The sequence below is a fragment of the Ascaphus truei genome, chromosome 1 (assembly GCF_040206685.1).
Source record: "Ascaphus truei isolate aAscTru1 chromosome 1, aAscTru1.hap1, whole genome shotgun sequence".
NCBI lineage: Eukaryota > Metazoa > Chordata > Amphibia > Anura > Ascaphidae > Ascaphus > Ascaphus truei.
In genome coordinates this window covers 112,396,692-112,420,315 of record NC_134483.1, presented here as the reverse complement: position 1 = coordinate 112,420,315, position 23,624 = coordinate 112,396,692, and the positions used below count along the sequence as shown (strand labels likewise).

The 23,624-nt window shown below is 40.0% G+C and overlaps 1 protein-coding gene across 1 annotated transcript in view; it reads left to right on the top strand.

Annotated features, from left to right (window-relative positions):
• The window catches only part of ERAP1 (endoplasmic reticulum aminopeptidase 1), a 43,686-nt gene that overhangs the window by 9,916 nt on the left and 10,146 nt on the right, over nucleotides 1–23,624 (top strand). Inside the window, exons 2-12 of the mRNA XM_075593337.1 lie at nucleotides 2,296–2,877; nucleotides 4,410–4,548; nucleotides 5,642–5,776; nucleotides 6,624–6,744; nucleotides 6,835–6,989; nucleotides 7,824–7,937; nucleotides 9,879–10,010; nucleotides 10,783–10,914; nucleotides 11,040–11,114; nucleotides 14,447–14,604; nucleotides 20,692–20,771. Coding sequence (XP_075449452.1) covers nucleotides 2,339–2,877; nucleotides 4,410–4,548; nucleotides 5,642–5,776; nucleotides 6,624–6,744; nucleotides 6,835–6,989; nucleotides 7,824–7,937; nucleotides 9,879–10,010; nucleotides 10,783–10,914; nucleotides 11,040–11,114; nucleotides 14,447–14,604; nucleotides 20,692–20,771 — 1,780 coding nt within the window. The 5' untranslated portion in view covers nucleotides 2,296–2,338. The remainder of the gene's footprint in view (nucleotides 1–2,295; nucleotides 2,878–4,409; nucleotides 4,549–5,641; nucleotides 5,777–6,623; nucleotides 6,745–6,834; nucleotides 6,990–7,823; nucleotides 7,938–9,878; nucleotides 10,011–10,782; nucleotides 10,915–11,039; nucleotides 11,115–14,446; nucleotides 14,605–20,691; nucleotides 20,772–23,624) is intronic.

Genomic DNA, 23,624 nt, shown 5'->3' with positions numbered 1-23,624 from the left:
CAATGACTTCAAAGTGGCATTTAAGTTCTTGTGTGATCCATTCCACCTTGATATTACAAATTCAAGCAAATAAATGGCCACCCTTCTGTCTTTGGACAAGCGCGGGCTTTAAGATGATTTGCTTTCTCTTCACAGTCTGGAACACTTGATAATTTACCTGAATTCTTCAGTCAGATATGTGGAAATCTATTCTGACTGACAACGATCTCTCAACATTAAAAACGGGCATCTCAAGATGATTGTCCATGTTTGGATCAACATGGGTGTGTGAATCTACGTTCTCAACGATGGGATTCATCAAGTCATAATACAGATCTCGAATTGTTGATGTCAATTTGGAGCCGGAGATAAGATGTGCATTGAGTACAGATATTCAGCCAATGTTTCTGCAACTTGTCAGAAAGAAGGATTGTCACATTTCGCATTGAATTGTCTTGCATTTTCAATTTGAAGAATTTTCACAATTTGCGACTCAGGCAGTTGTAACTGAGTAGTCAAAGTGTACATGTTTAGAATAAACTTGTTCAAACAGTGTGTTTTTTTAAATGTTCGATTGAGCAACCTAATTTCTCAATTTTTACATGGTGTGGCGATTTTAACTTCTCATTCGCCACACCTGAGGCTAAATTGAAAAATAGGTTGCCCACCTAGGCACTAGATCCTTATCATTCAAAAGAATATGCCAATGTCTTTGAATGCTTGTTTTCATGTCTTTCCACCTTTCATTATAGGTGCCAATAAATCTGATACCTTTTTCTTCAGATTGTATGTTAGTATTCAGTTGTAAAAGTGTATTCCGACAGTAAATCAGAGCTCTTTGGTACGCTTTCTTGAGGAGTTTGTTACTATACAGTACCCACACTTCAAAAATATATGACTACATCTAGACTCACTAAAAAGGTATTATCATCTAAACTGATCCCTTCATATTTTAACAGTACATCTTACATGAGTATCTTACATATGAGGGTAATGAGATCATGTATTCTCGGAGTACTTTGTCTAGGTAGATGCTTGCTCTCTCACTTAAATTACCATTTCCCAATACTATAGGCCAACCTGGTGTTTTTTCAAATTTTTATGTACGTTTGGGATAGAATAGAAAATGGTGATTGTGGGATTATTCACAGTAATGAATTTCAGTTCATTCACGTCAATAACTTTGCTCATAGTCCTTCTCTCAGGATTCCATTGAGGTCTTCCATGAACTCTACAGTGGGTTCTTTACTCAGAGTTTTGTAACACTTAATGTCTCCTAGAAGTCTCATATTTTCCCTTTGATATTCTTCTGTTTTAAGTAACACGATATTTCCACCTTTGTCTGATGGTTTAATCGTTATGCTATTGTCGTTGCTAAGATCTTTCAGAACCTTCCAGTTTGTTCCTGTGAAATTTGTGTCTGGTCTATGTTTTAGATTTGACAGTTTTTCAAAATCTTTGGAGACTAGACCCACAAATGTTTCAATGTACAGTATCTGTTCATGTCTTCGCAGGAAGCATCAATCCTTGTGTAGCACCCTTTCAGTATAGAGTATCATTTCTATTCACTACCTGTAGTAGATACTGCAACCATTGTCAACTAATAATTAGATTGTGAAATCTCCGGGGCAGGGATTTCATTTTTCTATTGTCTGATCTTATTTGTTGCACTTATTGTACTATAAATCCCTGTACTGTTTTTTTGTCTTTTTTATTTTTTTTGAACGCTAAGTACAGCTGTGGGTGCTATTTAAATAAAGATATGCATGCAATAATAATGTGTACGGATATAAGTAGAGGTTTACCAAAGTTTAACTCCAGCATTGTTCAAATGAAAAAAGGACTCAAGCTGTTGGCTTCGCTATCCTGTTAGGTTTGACAGTAAAACCCATTGGTGTTTACAATGTGAACATCCAAACATAACTAAAGTTTGGATATTCATTCACGCCAACTAGGTTCACTAAGGCATTGTTGCTTGCACAAAAGCTGCTCCATTGAACGGTGATTGCGCTTGCAAAATAGCTTGTGCCACTTGATGAATCTAGCAGAGTGAGGGTAATCTGACTCTGACTGAACCGTCTGATCAGACTGGGAGTAAAATATATATTTTAATTTACTTATCTCTTCTTGCAAAACCTAGATTCCAACTTTAAAATATACATAACTGTAATGTTGTTCTAGTGAAATATGATTACAGCTCATACCAGGTATTCTAAAAGTTATACTTATATAAGTGGTGATCCTCTTGTTAGTATTACGTTATCAGCTGGCATATGTTGCATTTGACTCAAATTAATTTTTGTATTTTATTTCTAGATTTATATTTGAAGACATCCCTGGAACACAAATAGACAAAAAAATGAAGAAAATGAATGAAATGCCCAGAGTAACAATATATTGTTTATTTTATATGATCATGCTGTACTTCGTATGCACCTGTAACACTGTATGTTCTGCATCAGTGAGTGAGGGCACAGACGGTGCTTACCATAAATCCAGTACTGGTGATCTATTTCCATGGAAGAATATAAGGCTGCCTGACTATGTAATTCCACTACACTATGACCTTCTCATCCATCCTAATTTAACCACTCTCACATTTGGTGGCCTTGCCAAGATAACCATTACAGTAACCCGTCCAACCAGTTTTTTGATTCTGCATAGCAAGAATTTGAAAATTACGAAAGCTACTATTGAAAGGAAACTGGGAAGCAGCCATGGACATCAAGACCTAGATCTTCTTGAGCATCCTGTAAATGAACAAATTGCACTTCTGAATGCTGATCCGCTGCGAGTTGGAGAAAACTATACGGTATACATTGAATACAATGCGAACCTTTCACAGAGCTTTCGTGGTTTTTATAAAAGTACCTATAGAACCCAGGATGGAGAGATCAGGTAAGTTGGCATTTAATGTCGAACACCTACAGTTGTCCCCCAGATTACATTTGTGTATATATCATTATTCACATGCAGGGCCACTGACAAGGGGAGAGGCTGCGGGGGGCCGGGACAGAGATCGGACCCAATGGCCAGCTGCCCCGGGGCTGGCAGCCGGACCAACATCTACGTCCAGCTGCCGGGCTCCAGCTTTCCTCCCCCTCTCTCACCCCCCCTGCAGCAGGCCTCTTTCCGCTGCTGTTGCGGCCTCCTGTGCAGGCCCCACCTATGTGTCAGAAGCTAGGTTGGCTGGACGGCAGAGCACCAAAGGTGTGCGCGCGTGTCATGTGGAGGGGGGTATTATGTGTGTGACGTTTAGGGGGTATGTATGTGATGTGCCGGGTGTGTGATCTGCAGGGGGGTATTATGTGTGTGATATGAAGGAGGGGGTATTGTGTCTGAATGTGAAAGGGGGGGTATGTGTGTGCGGGAGGGGGGTATTATGTTTGTGGGGGAGCGGTTATATGTGTGGGGGGAGGGTCTATGGGAGAGAGGGGGGGTTTCGCTGGGCAGCTGACACTGGAGGTGGGGGAGTGAGAGAGAGAGGTGGGTGGCAGAGGGGAGAGATAGAGGGGGTTCTCGCAAGGCCACTGCCACGTGCGGGTGGGGGGTGCAGTGGAAACTAGTTTCTGTTAATTTGGCAATATTCTGCATACATATCATGGGGAAAAATGAAAAACCAGCGACGATTTTCAAATCTAACCCAGGTGACACTACCTCAGTATAGTAGACATTTCTTATAAATGTCCATAGCTCAATTCAAATGAATGCGACTAAAATATTACTTTCACCATGGCTGAGACTGCTTCCACAGAGATACTGTATAGTGGTTTCTCTCTTCATCTCTCTTATGCCAGTACAAATGTATGGGAAATCAAGCTTTGCCTAGTTAGGGGGAGGACAAAACTTTCCAATGAATTCGGCTCCATTAGCCCCTAGAAGGCATCCTGCCCATCTTGGTATTTGCCACTCTGTTCAGAGCTTGTGCCCTCTGCAGCTCCTGTTCGGAGCTTGTGCCCTCTGCAGCTCCTGTTCGGAGCTTGTGCCCTCTGCAACTCCTGTTCGGAGCTTGTGCCCTCTGCAACTCCTGTTCGGAGCTTGTGCCCTCTGCAGCTCCTGTTCGGAGCTTGTGCCCTCTGCAGCTCCTGTTCGGAGCTTGTGCCCTCTGCAGCTACTGTTCGGAGATTGTGCACTTTCTTCCTGGCCTGTGTGCTCTACTGTTTCAGAGCTTGTCTGCTCTGAGGTGTGTATTTTGTATTCTGTTGATGGACTTTAGTTCTATGGTTGATTGCCTTTTTTTCTTCCACTCTGAGTAGGGGATTGCTTTGGTATGTCCATATCCATTTGCACTAGCATATTAGAGGGATTCAAAAAGAGAAAAGTGGAATTATTCTTACCATTTACAGTATGCAAGCATAAAGTTTTTGTAATTGCTAGTGTAACAGATACCATCTGTCTTCCTAAACACAGCGTGGACTCTTTTCTTACAGGGTACTTGCATCAACCCAGTTTGAGCCAACAGCAGCACGAATGGCCTTCCCATGTTTTGATGAACCGGCCTTCAAAGCGAGTTTCTCAATTAAAATCCGGAGAGAACCAAGGCATCATGCCCTGTCTAATATGCCCATAGTATGTGTTATCCTTTGTTGTGTTTTGTTGCAAATACATAATGGGAACAGTGGTTAAAAACAGGCAACAAGAGTGTGGTTGAAGAAAGATAATAACATTGTTAGGTAATTAATTGTAAATGTTAATTATTGGGTCCAATCAGGATATATTTTTTCATATGTAATAAATTATATATTGAGATGGAACTTTTATAATGTCAGAATGCAAAACGCCATGGACGTGGGACCAATATATTTAACACACACTAGCAAAATAAAGACTGTTGTGCTCGCTAGATCACTTACTGTAATAATAGATGCTAAGACAATAATGTAATAATAAGTTGCTAAATTCTGAACCTGTTATAGATGTTGAAACACATTTACCGCATATTGGTTAAGAAAAAGAACTGTATCATGCCATAACTAAGGTTACTATGTCCCATAAGAGCTTATAAATAGGCTGTACACTAACTGATTTAGAAAAGAGCTAATATAATTTAGCAGTAAGTAGTGCCATCAAAAAGCGAATTTTCAAGTATATAAATATGTTTGTACACAGAAACCTTTTACAAGAACACTCTTTTTAAGCAGGAACGATGCTGGAAATGTGCTTAAGGCCGTGCCTATAGTGCTGTCGATGGGGACAGCGACCCTGCGGGTGAGGTCACCCGTCGCCACCGACGAAAGTTATGTTTCGCCGGGCGGCGGGGTCGCGGGATTCTGGCAATTTGATTTGTTCAAGGGCCGTCACGTGACGTGACACCCCTTGAAAAATCTAATTTTACCGGCTTCCAGTTTCCGCGACGTCGCCGTCGCTTTGTCGCCGTCACGCTCACTATAAGCGCACGCGGCGGCAATGTATTTGTTTTCGGGCGACGTCGCCGGCACTATAAGCGCGGCCTAATGCAGCAAGTACTTTACTAATAGGTGATACCTGTTTTTTATTTGGACTAACAATTGATATTATAAGACAAGCTTTAGAGAGTTCTCCTGTCTTCTTCAGGTCTAGCACATATTCTAGTGTGGTGCGACTGAGCAATCTATTCATTTAACATTTTCTACACTGGTAATTCAAGATTTCTGCGACTCGTAAAAGGCTATTTTTCCTTTAGGTGAAATCTGTGAATATCAGCGAAGGACTTCTTGAAGACCATTTTGATGTTAGTGTCAAAATGAGCACATACCTAGTGGCCTTCATCATTTCAGATTTTGAATCAATCAGCCAAGTGACAAAACACGGAGTTAAGGTAAACATGCTGTGTGGGAGTTGAGGTCAAATAAGCAAGGTTTAAAACATGGCTTGATAGAGTTAGGGCATGTAGCTGAGTTAAGGAAAGCAGGGCAAGTGATGGCCATACTGTATAAACAGTATGCAGTTTGTACTTTTGCAGTAGAAAATCAAAGAATACCTCATACTACTTTAAATGATTATCCAGATTGTATGTTACTTATGAAATACATTTTCTAAGAACTGGGTAGATGAATTTTATGACGTGACTGCTTCTTGCTGTAAAGAGGCAGTCCAAGCGGCACTTAAAACAATATATATATATTTTTTTTTAAATATATGCAGCCTTTGATTATCTTTATTGAAAACACATTACCTAAACTGTTGATCGATTCATTCCCCTGTGATCGATTAGCTCCCAAGGTTCACTAAATGGCCGCCTTTCGCTTTCAATCCATTATTCGGTGTAACTCAGCAGGTACAATTTATCCTTATATTACGAAGGTAACATCTATTGTTACAATTTGCAGCTCAATCTGCTGGGAGTATTGACAAGAATTTGTCACAAACAGGAAAGTGTTGCAAAGATCTTGCACTGCTGCGGAGGTGGGCTAAATATATATAATATATAAATTGTATATATATGTATGTATATATATATGTATATATATATATACATATATATACATACATACATTTTTTTAAATGCAGTAAGTATTTTATCTAATACTACATAACTGTTTGTTTTTTTAAAACACATGTAAGATATTGATTGGATTGCCTCTTTACCAAAAACTGAATGAAAAGTGTAGTTCATGTTTCCATGTTTTTGTGTTGTCAGAGGTCCTTTGTGTTCTCTTTTTTAGATATCTGTTTATACTGTTCCGGAGAAAATAGGACAAGCTACTTACGCCTTAGGGGCCGCAGTGAAGCTTTTAGACTTTTATGAGGACTATTTTAGCATTCCATATCCATTGCCAAAGCAAGGTAACACTGATTTTACTCATTTGCGGCATAATCTTTTGCCAACTTGTGCTTTTTAAGAAACCTGAGGCTTTCTTGTCATTTGTTTCAAAGATCTAGCTGCAATTCCTGACTTTCAGTCCGGTGCCATGGAAAACTGGGGTCTGACTACTTACAGGGAATCTGCATTGCTTTATGATACGAAGACATCAACAGCATCCTATAAACTAGGGATTACTATGGTTATAGCTCACGAACTGGCTCACCAGGTATAGTTGAAACAGAAGGAAAATATCTATAATGAAATATAGGAACTGTTTGATATGTAGTAAATTGTCATATTGTTATTGTATTATTTTTTACCATGTCCTCTGAAGTCCTTCTGCTTCTCTCTTAAAAAATACAAGATTAGGAGTTAGGATTTGCTTCATCTGGGGTTATCTTTGGCGAGGTGGGTAATTTTATCATACTTTTGCCATTATGCTGTAACTAAAATGCAAATTTAAATTAAATATTAGAGATAGTTAAAGATGTGCAGGCGTTATGCAGCATGGTATGAGTAATAAGGCAAGTGTTAATATTGAGGAAATGTTGGGTTACAGTGAATTTGTGCCTTGATCTAGTTTTTTTTTTTAATGTTACTCCAGTTTTCTCAGCCAATAGGTTTTCTATGAAATTCTATTACATACTGTAACCCTCAAGCGAGATATTCATTTAGTTACAACTCAATTTCTAAGTCATGTTAAATGACTGCATTATTTATCGCAATTTTTAACATCACTTTTGGTAGATATTGTGTGGATTTTATGAATGATAGAATTGTTAGTGAGCAAAGAATTATTTGTAAATGTAAAAAAACATGCGTTCTTTTTTTCTTTTTTTACCATGTGCAATATTACCCCTGGTTAATTGGAGTGTAGTGAATCTAGGCCTTCATGCTTTTTGTAAGTGGTGCGGTGCATTAATGCACCTTTTATATTGATTGAGCCATTGGGTGCCTTACGGCTCAGTCCCACATAGTAAATATGGGAACTAATCTATATATTGTAGGAAAATATGTGAAAATGAATGGATTTTTCACTACTGCTTTCTTTCCATTATAGTGGTTTGGGAACTTGGTCACAATGGACTGGTGGAATGATCTTTGGCTTAATGAGGGATTTGCAAAGTTTATGGAGTATATTTCTGTCAACATTACCTATCCAGAGCTACAAGTTGTGAGTTAATTTTATCTTAATTCTTTGAGAATAATAGTATGCTTGGTAACATTTCAGTTTTTCTGTCTAGCAAACTCGTTGCTTCTTTTCTGAAAAGTCTTAAAGACCAGAATATATTATATTCTTTGTTTAGCCTTAGTTGGTTGTGGAACCTTTTTTTGGAGCTTATTGAACTAATATGAAACCTATACGTGTTAATTGTTCTGCATGAGGTTTTGCCTACAATAATCATCTGTCCTTCAAAAGAGGCCTGTATTATTAACACATTTCCATCACAACAATATGTACAGTTTTTTATATTAATCTAATAAAATAGGACTTGGTAGATCCATCTGACAATAATTTTTTATTTTGTGACAATTAAAGATTGAATAAAACACATGCAACAGGAAAACAGAAAGATATTTTTATATGAAGAGAGAGTACCTGCTGCTCACCTATTACTAGAAATTCAAAATTTAAGTCAATATGGTGCACAAGGGAAAATAGCAATGCATGTGCAGAAAAGGGTTGATAGAACCAACCAAAAAGACACCTAACTGCACTCTATATTGACAAAACTAGTGGACCTGGGGGTGTAGCCGGAAAAATTAAATCAGTGGTTTCTTGTATCCCATATAGCCACTCCAGAACAATATATACAATCCTTTAAGCGGTATATGGTAACAATAGAAACAACATATATTGTAATTTGTAAAACTAATATCTAAATAGTATCACATTAGTAAGAGAGCTAAGGACTAGGGAAGTGTTCTAGCGAGACAGTGCAACTGCACGGATCAGGTCGTATACTAACTGGAACACTGCAGTATCACATTTCTCAAGCTTACTAATGGTATTGGGACTTGCAGCCTGCCCACATTTACTTCTGGTTCAGCGAATCGAAACATTAAAGGAGTTAGCGGAAAAAAAGCGGGCACGCTAATACATGTATTACAGACTATGTTAGAGTGGCACTAACAATTTCTCTTGTGTCATTATTGAGCGAGCACCGGCTATATATCACACAGTCTCTCTGTTCCTAAATTGTGTGTATAGAGCTCCCATGGGTATTCACTCGATTCAACAAGTGATTCCATAGATACTTTTGTGTTCATGATAAGTGTATGCCGGATTGCCATTGCTTGAACCATATGCTACTTCTACTGTGTATCTTATTACTAATGTGATACTATTTAGATATTAGTCTTACAAATTATTTTATTTCACTAAGATATCACAGGTTCCTCCCATCACCTGAGCTGTGTGTGATATATTAAGTATTGAGTATAGAATAGGTAATACATGTTTGTATTTCTACTACGGATACTCGCTTGTCTGCTGCTAGCCGCTATCCCTGCTAGAAGATATCCTCTACCCATTGGGGTTTTTTTTGCACATGTCCGCAGCGACCTCTCCTTTATTTTAAATTATGTTATATATGTTGTTTCTATTGTTACCATATACCGCTTAAAGGATTTTATATATTGTTCTGGAGTGGCTATATGGGATACAAGAAACCACGGATTTAATTTTTCCGGCCACACCCCCAGATCCACTAGTTTTGTCAATATAGAGTGCAGTTTGGTGTCTTTTTGGTTGTGTCTATCAGATATTTTTTATATACAATACAATGTTCAACTGCCATATTATACAGTGTGTTTGTGTTGCAAACTACAGTATTCCCAGGGTTTTAGAAGTAAGTGGAGGTCTTAGGATTCACATTACAGATGCATAGTCTCAAACTTGTGAAAGCGGCAGTTTCATTTAGCATTGATAAGTATTAACAATAAAACCAATCAAGTGAAGTCTGTAAAATGCATTAATAATAATAGACTATCTACAACCAAATTACGACCCGAGCTTAGAAGCACCTTTAACCAGTGCTATAGTTTTACCTAAACTCTAAGACAATATAGGGGCAATGGGAGCATCTAACATGTAGCTGTTATTTTCTTTTAGGAAGACTATTTCTTGGACAAATGTTTTGATGCTATGAAAGTAGATTCATTAAATTCTTCTCATGCTGTGTCTACACCTGTGGAAAACCCAGCTGAGATACAAGAAATGTTTGATGAAGTCTCCTATGATAAGGTGTTGTTTTTTTTATTCATATTTTATCCATTACTAACTACAGGCAGCATTATCTTCGATACATTGCAAGGCAATACCATTACTCCAGGTGACAAGCAACATTGAAACATTTCCGTATTAGGACTGGTAAATGTTACCTTGTGAAAATGTGTCCCCCTTGTGGTACATTAGGGCATTTTTATTATTATAACTACTTACTGTATCTACGTAGACAAATTATTTGAATGGACTCACGAATAAAGTACTATGATGGGACATTCTCCAAACTAATATCAAGTGGCAGTGAGGACTGACCATTAGTGCATGGGAAACCATTAAATGCGACATATTTCTGTATCACAGAGCGGTAACGGAATGTATAATACATTACTTTTAACCTATAAACTAAGTGGCTATGATCATACACAAGATGCATAAATGTGTTACCATAACAAAAACTTAAGTGACAGCACGTACATTTCAGTCAAATACCCCTTATTGTAAACATGACTGGAGGATTTCCAATGGTTTCAGCACACTTTGGGTTAGTCACACTTGCACATTGCTGCTCCAAGTTCTTCGCTTTTTTTTATGTCAGTTACTGACATGTTCATTTATTTATGGAGCAAGTACAGTACAGCATACTCTTTTGTCCAGTGCTGGAAAACAACTTGGATGATATCAAGCACACATGAGAATAGCAACAATAACTATTTGAATTTTAACATTGTAATATGTCACGCAAATATGTTGCTTCCTCATAAATTCCATGAGCTGATTGTCTATTTTACAGGGTGCCTGCATACTTAATATGCTAAGAAACTACATGGGCGCAGATACTTTCAAAGCTGGTATTGTACATTATTTGCGTCGCTATAGCTATCGCAGTGCCAAAAATGAAGACCTGTGGGACTGTATGACAGATGTAAGTAAGATTAGCTTAATGTACAGATTTTACAGCACTGAAGTGTATGAAAACAACTGACCTGTTTTGGAATTGTGAACAGCGTTAGTAGAAATTATTCATAATTTTGGCATTACCTCTATCAGGTTTGTCCTTCAGGTGGAACAATCGATGGTCAACTGGAAAAGCGTGAATTCTGTGTGAAGAATCAGCAAACATCTGTAAGTTCTCAGAACTAATCATTCCTAAGTGGAACTGACCAGCTCACCAATCTATTTAGCCACCTTCTATTTCTAGATGATTACGCCTTAAATGTAATTTTTATGAACAAGTCACAGGCTATTGTCAGGTTGATGATTATTATGTGCCTAAAATAATGAAAACAGTACTTCTAAATCTACATTGATTTGTTGTTGTAAAACTGTTGTACAGATGCAGCCGTTATTCGAACATTTCACGCGTTGTATACCTCGGAATACCAATGTGATGGTGCGGGATTTCTTCTAACCATATCGCTCCTTCCCGCCTTAAGACACGAGTGCAGAAAATGGCATTCTAGCGTTAAACAGTGTTAAACACTGAAAATGACACAGTAGCACAGTACTGTACACATTACAATTCATTCATTTAATTGCACACAAAGAAACCGGATACATTAAATTCAAACAAAGCAACCACGATAAACACGTGTGCCTGGGGCAATTGGTCGCGTTAATGCCGCACATGAAAATGGCTCCGTGATTTGTTCGAATAACGGCCGCTGCATCTGTTAACGCTTTAGCACTAATATATTTTTTTTATTATAAAAAATAAAACATAAGGAGAGATTAATTATCTGTTATCCAATTACAATTTGTCTTCCGGGCAAACGTTACTTGTGTTTGGAACAATATTTCATTGATTGATTATATATTTGTTGTTGCATTAATGGCAACATTTTTAGAAGTGCAGACCAGTGCTTTAATTCATTATTATTTGCAGTGTTCGACAAACCTATACATTTGCTCACCCCGGGCGAGTGGATTTAACCCCCGGGCGAGTAAATATTGGCCCAAGCAGCACACGTTTGGTACTAGGTGGCGAGTAGATTTTTTTGTGTGGCGAGTAGATTTTTTGGTGATTTGTCAACCACTGATTATTTGTATTGTTTTATTATAGAATAATCAACATTCCATTCCATTCTATCTCAAACAAGGTAGTTGATAATATAAAGTACTGTAGAATGTACTTTATTAGTATAGGTCTGCGGTAAGGGAAAATCCAGAAAGTTGTAGGTCGGGGGAGCATGTGCCCGAGATGCTCTGCAACTCAGAGGACATGTATATTTTGTCAGTTCATTAGATTTACTGTACAATCAAAGGAAAAATATGGATTTTATTATCCCCAAATTAGGTTTTTTTTCCAGAGCAGTATGTGGGATTAAACTCTGACATTATCGTTACAAGTTTGATTCAAAGAAAGAAATTCAGAAACATACAATACTGCAATACGTTCTCCAAAAAATAGGGGATTTTATAGAATGGTGGTGAGTACTACTCACATTTTCACAGATTCAATAGGGAAATGCAAATTTGTGGCAACTTTCAAACTTGTAATCAAGTAGTCAGCAACGCTTAGGGATGACACAGAGGGAATGCCATAGTGCAGATGGCATACACCAAAAAATCTTTATAGATCAATATAAAATCTTAAAGAATGTGCACCCAGATGCTGGCTATTCTTCTAAACATTAATCTTGACGTCAGAAGCGTGGGACAGTCAGTGCAGAGGTAGACCCGCAGCTGACGAGAGCCGGGGCCCGGCTGCAAAGAGAGGTCGGGCCCAACTGCCTTGCCCAGCCCTCCGCAGCCAACGGGTCAGGGACACTTGTCCCGGCTGTCCTCCCCTGTCAGCGGCTCTGCATCTAGGACCTCTGCAACATCCGGGACCTCGCTCGGCTACGTGGGACGCCGGAGTGCAGAGCTGCGATAGCAGTGTGACGGTGGTGAGAAGCTGTGACGGCTGTTAATCCCACAAAAGTTTCAATACTATATTTTGATGTTTAGAAGAATAGCCAGCATGTGGGTGCCCATTCTTTAAGATTTTATATTGATTTATAAAGATTTTTTGGTATACTGTATGCCATCTGCACTATCGCATTCCCTCTGTGTCATCCCTAAGCACTGCTGACTACTTGGTTGCATGTTTGAAAGTTGCTACAGATTTGGATTTGCCTATTGAGTGAGTAGTACTCACTACCAATCTACAAAATCCCCTATTTTTTGGAGAATATTACACTAGTGTATGTTTCTGAATTTCTTTCTTTTGGGTTGATATTGCGCTCCCCTACGTTGACAAAGCTGGAAATTTGGAAGGACTCAAGAAACAGTCCCTCAAAAGTGTTTGAGCTGCAGTGGGCAGAATAGGACATTTGCTCATAGCCATTTCGCCATAAGCAAATGACCGCCGGTGTCCGGCAACAAACAGACCCTCTGTCATAGCCGATCTGCAGCTGGAACCTCCGCCGCCGGCCACTTCTAGGAGAGCAGTCGTTTTAGTGGTTACGGAATGGGGTTAGTTTTAGGGTAGGGGGTTTTAGGGTAGGAGGTTCTAGGGTAAGGACTTAGGGTATAGGGTTTAGGGTAAGCTCTTGGAGTAGGGGGGTTTAGGGTAAGGGCTTGGGCAAGGGTTTTTTTTTAGGGTAGGGGGTTTTAGGGTAAGGGTTAAGCTTAGGCACTTACCTTAGTGACGAAGAGGCCGGTGGCGACAGGTCCCGGCGATGGAGTGAGTTGCAGTATAAATGTCTTAGTCCAGCAGTGGGTGACCGCCCCTACCTTCTCCCTTCTACAGTATGTGCCAACATTTAAAAAAAATACCTGTGTATTAGACCTGGAGAAGGGGATTAAGGAAAACATTTGGGAGGACCATGAAGATTCTGGTTTTAAAGAAAATATAGGAACGAGAACTGTAAGGTAGTGTAATTATGAAAAAGAGGATAAAGCAGAGATGAGAGGCAGTCTGGTCAGGGTAGGGAGACATTTAATGTGTACTACATAATGTTATATTTCTTATGGGACAGAAACTGAGGAATGCGACTGTTCATATAGACAGGTTTTTTCTCCTTCTCCACTCCAGAACTAAAGATACGTGTAACATTCATGCACAATCACAACAAATTTTGTATATTTGTGACTTTTGGGGGGAAAAAAGATGAAAATTGCAGACTTTGGCAAAAAATGGGAAACATCAATAATTTTGTGATTCATATTACACCGGTAACTTTTGAAAGCATAAAAAGGCAAAGGAAGCATTTGTACTTGGGCGAGGTCCATAAAAACAAATCTCCCTGCTGCACTGTACCTGCCAAACAAAGCAGATCAATGTCACACATCTCCAGCTGGAATCTCTTATCAGATGAATATCTGTTTGACAGTGTTTATCAGTTCTATGTAGTTAGTGTAATGTACATAATATATAAAAATAATATTGTAATATTCCTTCTTGAGGTATGTATGTAATCTATTCTGACTGGTTTTATTGTAATAGAGATGACTGGTTTTGTATTTTACAACAGCACTGGTCTAAAGGAGAAATCATTAATGTGAAGGCAATGATGAGAACATGGACTCTGCAGAAAGGTTTTCCATTGGTTACCGTAACTATGAAAGGGAAGTATGTTCACCTACAGCAAGAGCATTATTTGAAGGGCTCCAGCTCCTCTGAATCAACTAGGTAATAGATATTCAGCACAATTAATATACATGTAGCACATTCATATTATTTGATGGTATATGCAAAAATGCTAGTTAAAGTTAACCACTGTTACACCAGGTAAATGGTTAAGTTGCCACATTGAAAGCAAGTCAAGTCTAGAAGTAAAAATAGAACAAACGTATCACCACCTTGAAATCTGTCTTTATTTTATGTGTATACGTTGATGTTATAAATCATGTTTATTAAAATGGCAATGATCTATTGATGATATCCCTTAACTCCGATACCTTAGCGTAATTGTTTCAGATTTGTTGTCAGCTGTAATACCTTTTAGCGGACGAGCATAAGAGTTCATCAGAGATTGTATTGTATGTCTTTATTTATATAGCGCCATTAGTGTACATAGCGCTTCACAGTAGTAATACATGTGGTAATCAAATAAATAACAGATAATATAAATAACAGATCATGGGAATAAGTGCTTTAGACATAAAAGTAACATTGCCCTGAGGAGCTTACATTCTAATTGGTAGGTAGGGAGAACGTACAGAGTCAGTAGGAGGGAGTTCTGGTAAGTGCGTCTGCAGGGGGCCAATTTTTATGTATCCTGTGTTCAGAATATCCACAGTGCTATTCATATGCTTCTTTAAGCAAGTGTGTCTTAAGGTGGGTCTTAAAGGTGGATAGAGAGGGTGCTAGTCGGGTACTGAGGGGAAGGGCATTCCAGAGGTGTGGGGCAGTCAGTGAAAAAGGTTTAAGGCGGGAGAGGGCTTTAGATACAAAGGGGGTAGAAAGAAGACATCCTTGAGCAGAACGCAAGAGTCGGGATGGTGCATAGCGAGAAATTAGGGCTGAGATGTAAGGAGGAGCAGAAGAGTGTAAAGCTTTAAAAGTGAGGAGAAGAATGGAGTGTGAGATGCGGGATTTGATCGGAAGCCAGGAGAGGGATTTCATGAGGGGAGATGCTGAGACAGATCTAGGAAAGAGTAGAGTGATTCTGGCAGCAGCATTTAGGATAGATTGTAGGGGAGACAGGTGAGAGGCAGGAAGGCCAGACAGCAGGAGGTTACAGTAATCAAGACGGGAGAGAATGAGGGCCTGAGTCAGAGTTTTAGCAGTCGAACAACAGAGGAAAGGGCGTATCTTAGTTATATTGCGGAGGAAAAAGCGACAAGTTTTAGAAATATTTTGAATGTGAGGGGCGAATGTGAGAGAGGAGTCGAGTGTGACCCCTAGGCAGCGTGCTTGGGCTACTGGGTGAATGATTGTAGTTCCAACAGTAATGTGGAAGGAGGTAGTAGGGCCAGGTTTGGGAGGAAGTATGAGGAGCTCTGTTTTAGCCATGTTGAGTTTAAGGCGTCGGAGGGCCATCCAGGATGATATAGCAGAGAGACATTCAGAAACTTTGGTTTGTACAGCAGGTGTAAGGTCAGGTGTTGAAAAGTATATTTGTGTGTCGTCGGCATAGAGGTGATAATTAAACCCAAAAGATGTTATTAGGTCACCTAGAGAGAGTGTGTACAGAGAAAAGAGAAGAGGTCCCAGGATGAGATTAAAGTGTGTACAAAGCTTTCGAAATCTCACATTTCTTCTTCAAGGGTACTGTGGCAGCATAGTTAGAATGGAACATACTGTATATACCCTAAAAGTAATACGTTGGGGTGAAGATTCTGTATATTGTGAATCTGGGGATTCATCTTGGTTTAAAGAGCCTGTTTAGTTTCACCAGGATATTTAATACTTGTATAAAGGGAGATCAAGAAACCCACTTTAGCACTCAATTCCCTAGACTGATTGGTACAGTATATGGTTGATATTAAAATAAATGTTTATTAATCATCAATGATAAAAGAATGGGGGTTAAAATCCAAATAAGGAACACACACATATGAATCCTATGTCGAGTGCTTTCTGCACTCTGGAGTATAATAAAAACGAAACAAATGAGTGAAATTAAATCAATGTTTCGAAAAAGGGGCTGACGTGCAGCTTGCCTTTGGTATTGAGGTGTTTTTACAACAGTATTATATGGGCAGAGACTGAATGAAACGTGTAAAAGCCTGTGTAGGTGGACTGGCCCCTGGGGCTAAATAACACCCTGTAGGGGGGGGGGAGTGTAGTGTTCCCTCCGATAGATACCAGATGTATACCCAGTGTGACACCACACTGTACCAAATGATAGGTACCGAGACTGCAATGGTATATACAGATAGACAGCGATCAGCTGTCAGACCTCGCAAGTGCACAAAACTCATTCGAGTAGGAGATAAGGTGTTCATTCTTCTTCACAGTAGGTTTGGATGAGTCTGTTGTTACGTGTACCCCTGTTTGTGTACAGTAGAGTCCATTCATTAATATGGACATGGGCATACTTACAGCCACACCGTTACATGACAGACTGTCTGTGTACAGTAGAGGCAACGTTTATTCTAACATTTGCCGTAAACTAGCCGGGTTACATTATGGGTATGTGCTGGGTATGTTCTGGGCTAGTTTGAGGCACGTTTAAGGTATTTCTGCATTGACTAACGACCCATAGGATTAACACAGCAGGGATCCCTGGCAGTCCAATTCAGTTTGAATGGGACTGCCAGGGACCCCCGCTGTTAATCTGATAGGCCATTAATCAATGCAGAAATGCTGGGGCTAGTTTAAGGAAAGTTTAAGGCATGTATTCAGAATGTACCTGGGTGTTTCCTGGGTTTTTTGGGGAATTGCCACTGGTTTTTGTTCGAATAAGAGTTGCCTCTACTGTAAGTGTATACCCAAACTGTCAGCGGCATTATTTCACTCGGGCCATCCCAGCTGCTCAGTGTGAGTGTGTAGAGTACCAGCGGTTGAGCCCATTCTACAATATGGGCATAGGCATACTAATAGCCACAACGCACTCTTGGTACCTCTGCTAGCAATTACAGCTGAGTCACCACTTCACCACTTCACCAGTGATCAGCTTCATGATAGGACACCTTACACAATTACTATCTGTATATACCATTGCAATCTCGGTACCTATCATTTGGTACAGTGTGGTGTCAGACTGGGTATACATCTGGTATCTATCGGAGGGAACACTACATTCTTCCCCCCCCCCCTCTACAGGGTGTTATTTAGCCCCAGGGGCCAGTCCACCTACACAGGCTGTTACACGTTTCATTCAGTCTCTGCCCATATAATACTGTTGTAGAAACACCTCAATACCAAAGGCAAGCTGCACGTCAGCCCCTTTTTCAAAACATTGATTTAATTTCACTCATTTGTTTCGTTTTTATTATAATCCAGAGTGCAGAAAGCATTCGACATAGGATTCATATGTGTGTGTTCCTTATTTGGATTTTAACCCCCATTCTTTTGTCATTGATGATTAATAAACATTTATTTTAATATCAACCATAAACCAGTCTACAGAATTGAGTGCTACAGTGGGTATCTTGATCTCCCTTTATACGTGTATTACCATTACCCACAGCACCTTTCCCAACACTACCATCACCACAATTTCTAAGCTGAAGCGGGGTACCCCTCTTATATATTATTTAATACTTGTGCATTTTCTACATTTTATAAGATATGCCATATTGCTGTTTTTGCAGGTTAATGATCCTTGTGAATTGATCTTATTGTTCTGAGCCCTTGGGATGGTAGTCCATATACACACATATTTGCATTTCTTTTGATTGCAGGGCTGTTCTTTATTTATTTCTGTATTCTAGTTAGATGTTAATCTGTTTCTAATAAGCACATTGGAGAAGTTGGGAGGCGGCTTGTATGCTATCACCTGTGGTTCTGGGAATACAGTATCCTGTCTTTTATCCCTAGAAGGGATAGATAGCATGGGTGGTAGATATTTGACGATGCCTTTGCGTTGTGTGAGAATGGTGTTTTAGGTTCTTAGTAGCCATATCCAGTATGTTTTTGTAACTTGTGCTGTAGTAACCTTTCTCTTGGGACCTGTATGATTCTTTCCAGTTCTCAGTCTATGTGACAGGCAATGTGGCCTTGTTCCAAAAAACGCATATGGAGCATGTTGAGTTAATTGTCCCTTGTTTTGGTGGTAGAGCAGATTATGTGATATCTAAGGGTCTGTCTAAAAATGACAGAGTATTTAGCGTGGATGGGATGGAAGGCTGTTTTATGTAATTATCTGTGGTGTTCTGTTGGTTTTCTGTAGATGGCTGTGTCAATGTAACGATCTCTTTTTATTTTATTTTATGATGCTTGTAGTGTCAAATAAATGAACTATAGTAGTAGAATGTTCCAAGATCAGTTTGATAGAGGATGGGATGCTGTGGAAGTCCTTGTGACGGTCTGAGGGTTTCACTTTTTGTCCAGATGATACATATGTAATCTGAGATATGTGAGGGGTTTATGTTGTTGTTTTTTCAGAAAGGATGGCCATAAAGAGGTTGGCATATTGTGATGCCATGCGTGTGACCATGACAGTGCCCATTATTAGCAGAAAGTATCTATTGCCAAAAGAGTCGTTGTGAGAATAAAATGTTAGGTTTTGACTGTGTAGTCAGGGATGTTCTGTGTGTGAGCACTTAGTTGTAGGAAGCTCTGTCAGACAGTAATGCATCTGTCTGAGGGATGTTAATATACAGTGTTAGCATATGTATGTTCTGTCTTTTTTTTTTTTATATATATATATACAAATTTTATACAAAATAGGCAAACTTTACTAAAATCCAATAAAGTGACTCAGAGCTCAATCCCACGTAAACTGCCATTTACATGAATGGCAGTTATTATGGGATTCAGCTCCTATACCCCTTATCAGAGTTTCAGCTTTTATACCCCTTATCAGAGTCTAGTGAATCTCCCTCATGGTGTTCAGTACAGCAACAAGCATTCTTTACATGATATAAAATGGTGTTTTATATACTATATCTGCCAGACATGCCTGCAGTGGAGACTGGTACTACCTCAGTACTTCATATACCACATGGAATTCCTGTTACCATCAGATTTATGTCATCTATTGTATGTTATAATTGCAATAAAGGGAAAGCACTAGTCCATGTATCTGATATGTTTATTTCATATATTAAGATCTGTTTTATCAGCTCTTCAAATTTAAACATACATACAAAAATCACAGAATATTTAATCCATTGCTGTGCTTTTGTTAGGGGGCTAGCTAGACTAGTCCTTACTGAGTATATAATGTAAAACTTTACTGATTTAAGATATCATTTGAAACATAGTGGAAACCATTCAGTGTGTGCAAATTATGGCAAAATAGTAAACTACTGAAAGATGCTAGACCTAAAGGTGCATTACTGCCTAGGGTTTTTTTTTGGGTGGGAAGCAGGAGGTCTCCAGAGCTGAACCCCAATCATTTAAGCTCTGGGAACCCCTGCTTCCTGAGATATTTACCTTCGTAGCTCATGCTGGTAGCAGCCCAGGCTAGGCACACAATATACTGTAACAGCTCAAATTTAGTGTGGCACCGGAGCCTGTGTGAAGCCGCGGGACCTTTAAAAATGAAAGAGATACCAGCACTAGCTTCTACAGTAAGTACATTTTTTTTTTAAGGAAATACTCCTTTAATTAAGTGATCAGGATGAAGGTAAAGCAAACAATCAGAAACATATATTTAGGCGTAATATATGTCAAAGCCTCGTCATTGAGGGCTGCTGAGAGAATAGTTTGCATTTGGGAGTTTGTTTAGGTAAAGGGAGATAAGTTTGCGTTGTGCTTTCTGACTCCAGAGGGTTTATCATTAAGATGCGATAGTGCCGATCGGGCCCCTATAGAATGGAACCTCTATTAACTTCAATCGGCGTTTCCATGCAGGGGTGGTCAACTTCAGTCCTCAAGCTACCCCCCCCCCCCCAGTGAGATTTTCAGGATATCCCACCTTCAGCACACCTTCAGCCCAGGAGACTCAATCAGGGACTCAGTCAAAGACTGAGCCACCTGTGCTGAAGCAGGGATATCCTGAAAACCTTACCTGTTACGGTGGCTTTTGGACTGGAGTTGAGCACCCCTGAAATAATGCACCGATGTGCACTTTAATGAATGACCCCCAAGATTTTGAACTTGTATCCATCTATATTATCTTATCTTCTTGCTACAACATTGTTCTTGTTTCACTTTTTGCAGATTGTTATGGCATGTACCATTGACCTACATTACTAGCAAATCTAACACAATTCAAAAATTTCTCCTGACAGCTAAGAAAGGTAATTTTTTAAATGAATATAGGAATATTCATACATGTCTAATACATTTTAATAATATATAACATTCTTAAATAAACTGTTAACATGGCGGAGTAACCCCCCCCCCCCCCCCCCCCGAAAAGGCATTTAAAAAATTCCACTCCAAAAACATATTTATTTCAGAATACATTTTTTTCAGTAATTAGTTGCTGATCCACTATCCATCTTTCTCTACTTTTCTTGTTAACATACAATTGAGCTATCCCTTTTATTTAAGTAGACAAATATCTCAGGGTAGATACTAGTATCATTAACCTTCTCATAACTATTACATACGCTCATAATCATAGTAAGTCCATGAAATGTCTGTAAATTGAATGTATAACCTCTGTTAATTTAATGTAACTACAGCTCAACCCTGTTATAGTGCGATTCGCTACAACGCGGATCCGCTTATAACGCGGTCTGAGCGCAGGCTCCTGTTTAAAAAGCTAATCTGCATTTTTTTTTTTTATTTTTTTTTTTAAATTTCTCTCAAACCTTATTGCTAACGGAAACACACACACACACACACACACACACACACACACACACACACACACACACACACACACACACACACACACACACACACACACACACACACACACACACACACACACACACGTATAAGCAACCAATGAATCAGCACGAGTTGTTGTATTATCTAACTGAAGGTAATGTAGGCAGTGCCCTACAGACTCATGAGGTTAAGAAATGTAGTTTGGGTTACAGGTTAGGAGTACTTAGAAGCAGTTTACTGTGTCAGGGCAGCTGTGAGTGGGACTAAATCGGTGAGGCAGGAATCAATCCCTCTACAAGAACCAAGGGACAGGCAGCCCCGAGGAATGTCATTCATGCAGAAAACGAGTTAGTAGGGAGGGCTAGGCGGGAAGAGAAAGACCAGGCATCCCTATGGGAAGAAAGAAAAAAATAAACAGTTCCACAAAGAAAACAAAAGCCCTCTGACAATGGTCCTCCTAACACTTGATTACAGGGGAATTTTAGAGGGAGAGCATATCACAAAAGTATCATCAAAAGACACCCTTCACACTAGTAAATATTCTAGAGGAAAGCACAGCAGGACCAAACACTAGAACAAGCATAACAAGGGAATGGAAATGAGAACAGGGGAAACAATCGCACTGACTTCAGGGATAAGTCACTGTACCTCCACCAGGGGGGGGAGGGGGGCTGGCTCCGTGTCAGGGGACTCAGACAGCTGACATCTCGGCTTCTCCAGACTGCGTGAGATCCTCCCCCCACTCAGCCCCCTCTTGCAGACTCTACACCGGCTTCCACCAGCTTCTCCTGCACTGTCACGCAGACTTCTACCCCCCCAAAAAAACATACACACACACCTCCTGGATACAAAAAAGACACAGCGCACAACGCTCATAGTGCATTACAAAATATTATTGACATAAATAGTAAATGGGTGAGTAATGTGCGTACATCAATTACAATAATAACGAGCAGTTTCGGGATATTTTACCCAACGCCTCCGGAGACCAGAATAGATGTCCTTGCAGGGGTGATGCTGCTGTCCTCGATGGTGCAGGGTCCTATTGAAGTGTGTGCACAACCTCTGCTGTTCCTTGCTCCCCTGAGCACGGGCAAACTGGGAGCTGCTGATTCCTGCAGTGCTTCAGCAGGGCCGTTTTAGGCATTAGCTGGGCGCCAGCACTCTCCTCCGTGTGGGGCGCTTCCTGGATCGTGACGTCACCACGGGGATTCGGCGCCGCTCAAACAACAGTCAAAATAGCGCAGTAGGGTGCTAGTATGGGGCTAGAGCACTAGTACAACCTTGTCCTACACGTTTCGAAACGCGTAGGACAAGGTTGTACTAGTGCTCTAGCCCCATACTAGCACCCTACTGCGCTATTTTGACTGTTGTTTGAGCGGCGCCGAATCCCCGTGGTGACGTCACGATCCAGGAAGCGCCCCACACGGAGGAGAGTGCTGGCGCCCAGCTAATGCCTAAAACGGCCCTGCTGAAGCACTGCAGGAATCAGCAGCTCCCAGTTTGCCCGTGCTCAGGGGAGCAAGGAACAGCAGAGGTTGTGCACACACTTCAATAGGACCCTGCACCATCGAGGACAGCAGCATCACCCCTGCAAGGACATCTATTCTGGTCTCCGGAGGCGTTGGGTAAAATATCCCGAAACTGCTCGTTATTATTGTAATTGATGTACGCACATTACTCACCTATTTACTATTTATGTCAATAATATTTTGTAATGCACTATGAGCGTTGTGCGCTGTGTCTTTTTTGTATCCATTTGCTAGCTCCAGGGGATTTCTGAGCCCCACCCCTTCCATCACAGCCGCAGACGCTCAATTCTAGGTTAAGTCATTTATTTCACATATCCTTCACTTATCACGTCACGTTTTAGATTTAGTTTGCGCACTATCACTTCTTCTTTGTACACACACCTCCTACCTCTCTTGTTTCTGGGATCGTCTGTGCTGCCTCCATCCTCCCTCCCACCCCATACCCGGTAATTTTTTCCCCCGCGATCCCTGTTATAACCCGATCTCATTATGTGGACACGAGCACCGCGTTATAACGGGGTTCAGCTGTATGTATTGTCACCATAACTCTGTGCCCAGGACATACTTGAAAACGCGAGGTAACTCTCAATGTATTGCTTCCTGGTAGAATATTTTATAAATAAAATAACTATTTAATTCAAATATCATGTCTAAATGGTTTGGATTTGCAGAACATAAATGTTACTGCAGACATGTGACGGAAATATTGTTCTAATTGGGATGTCTGTTTCAAATGATTACACTTTATCTCTCTGGCTGGCACCCACCGTTAGATTTCAA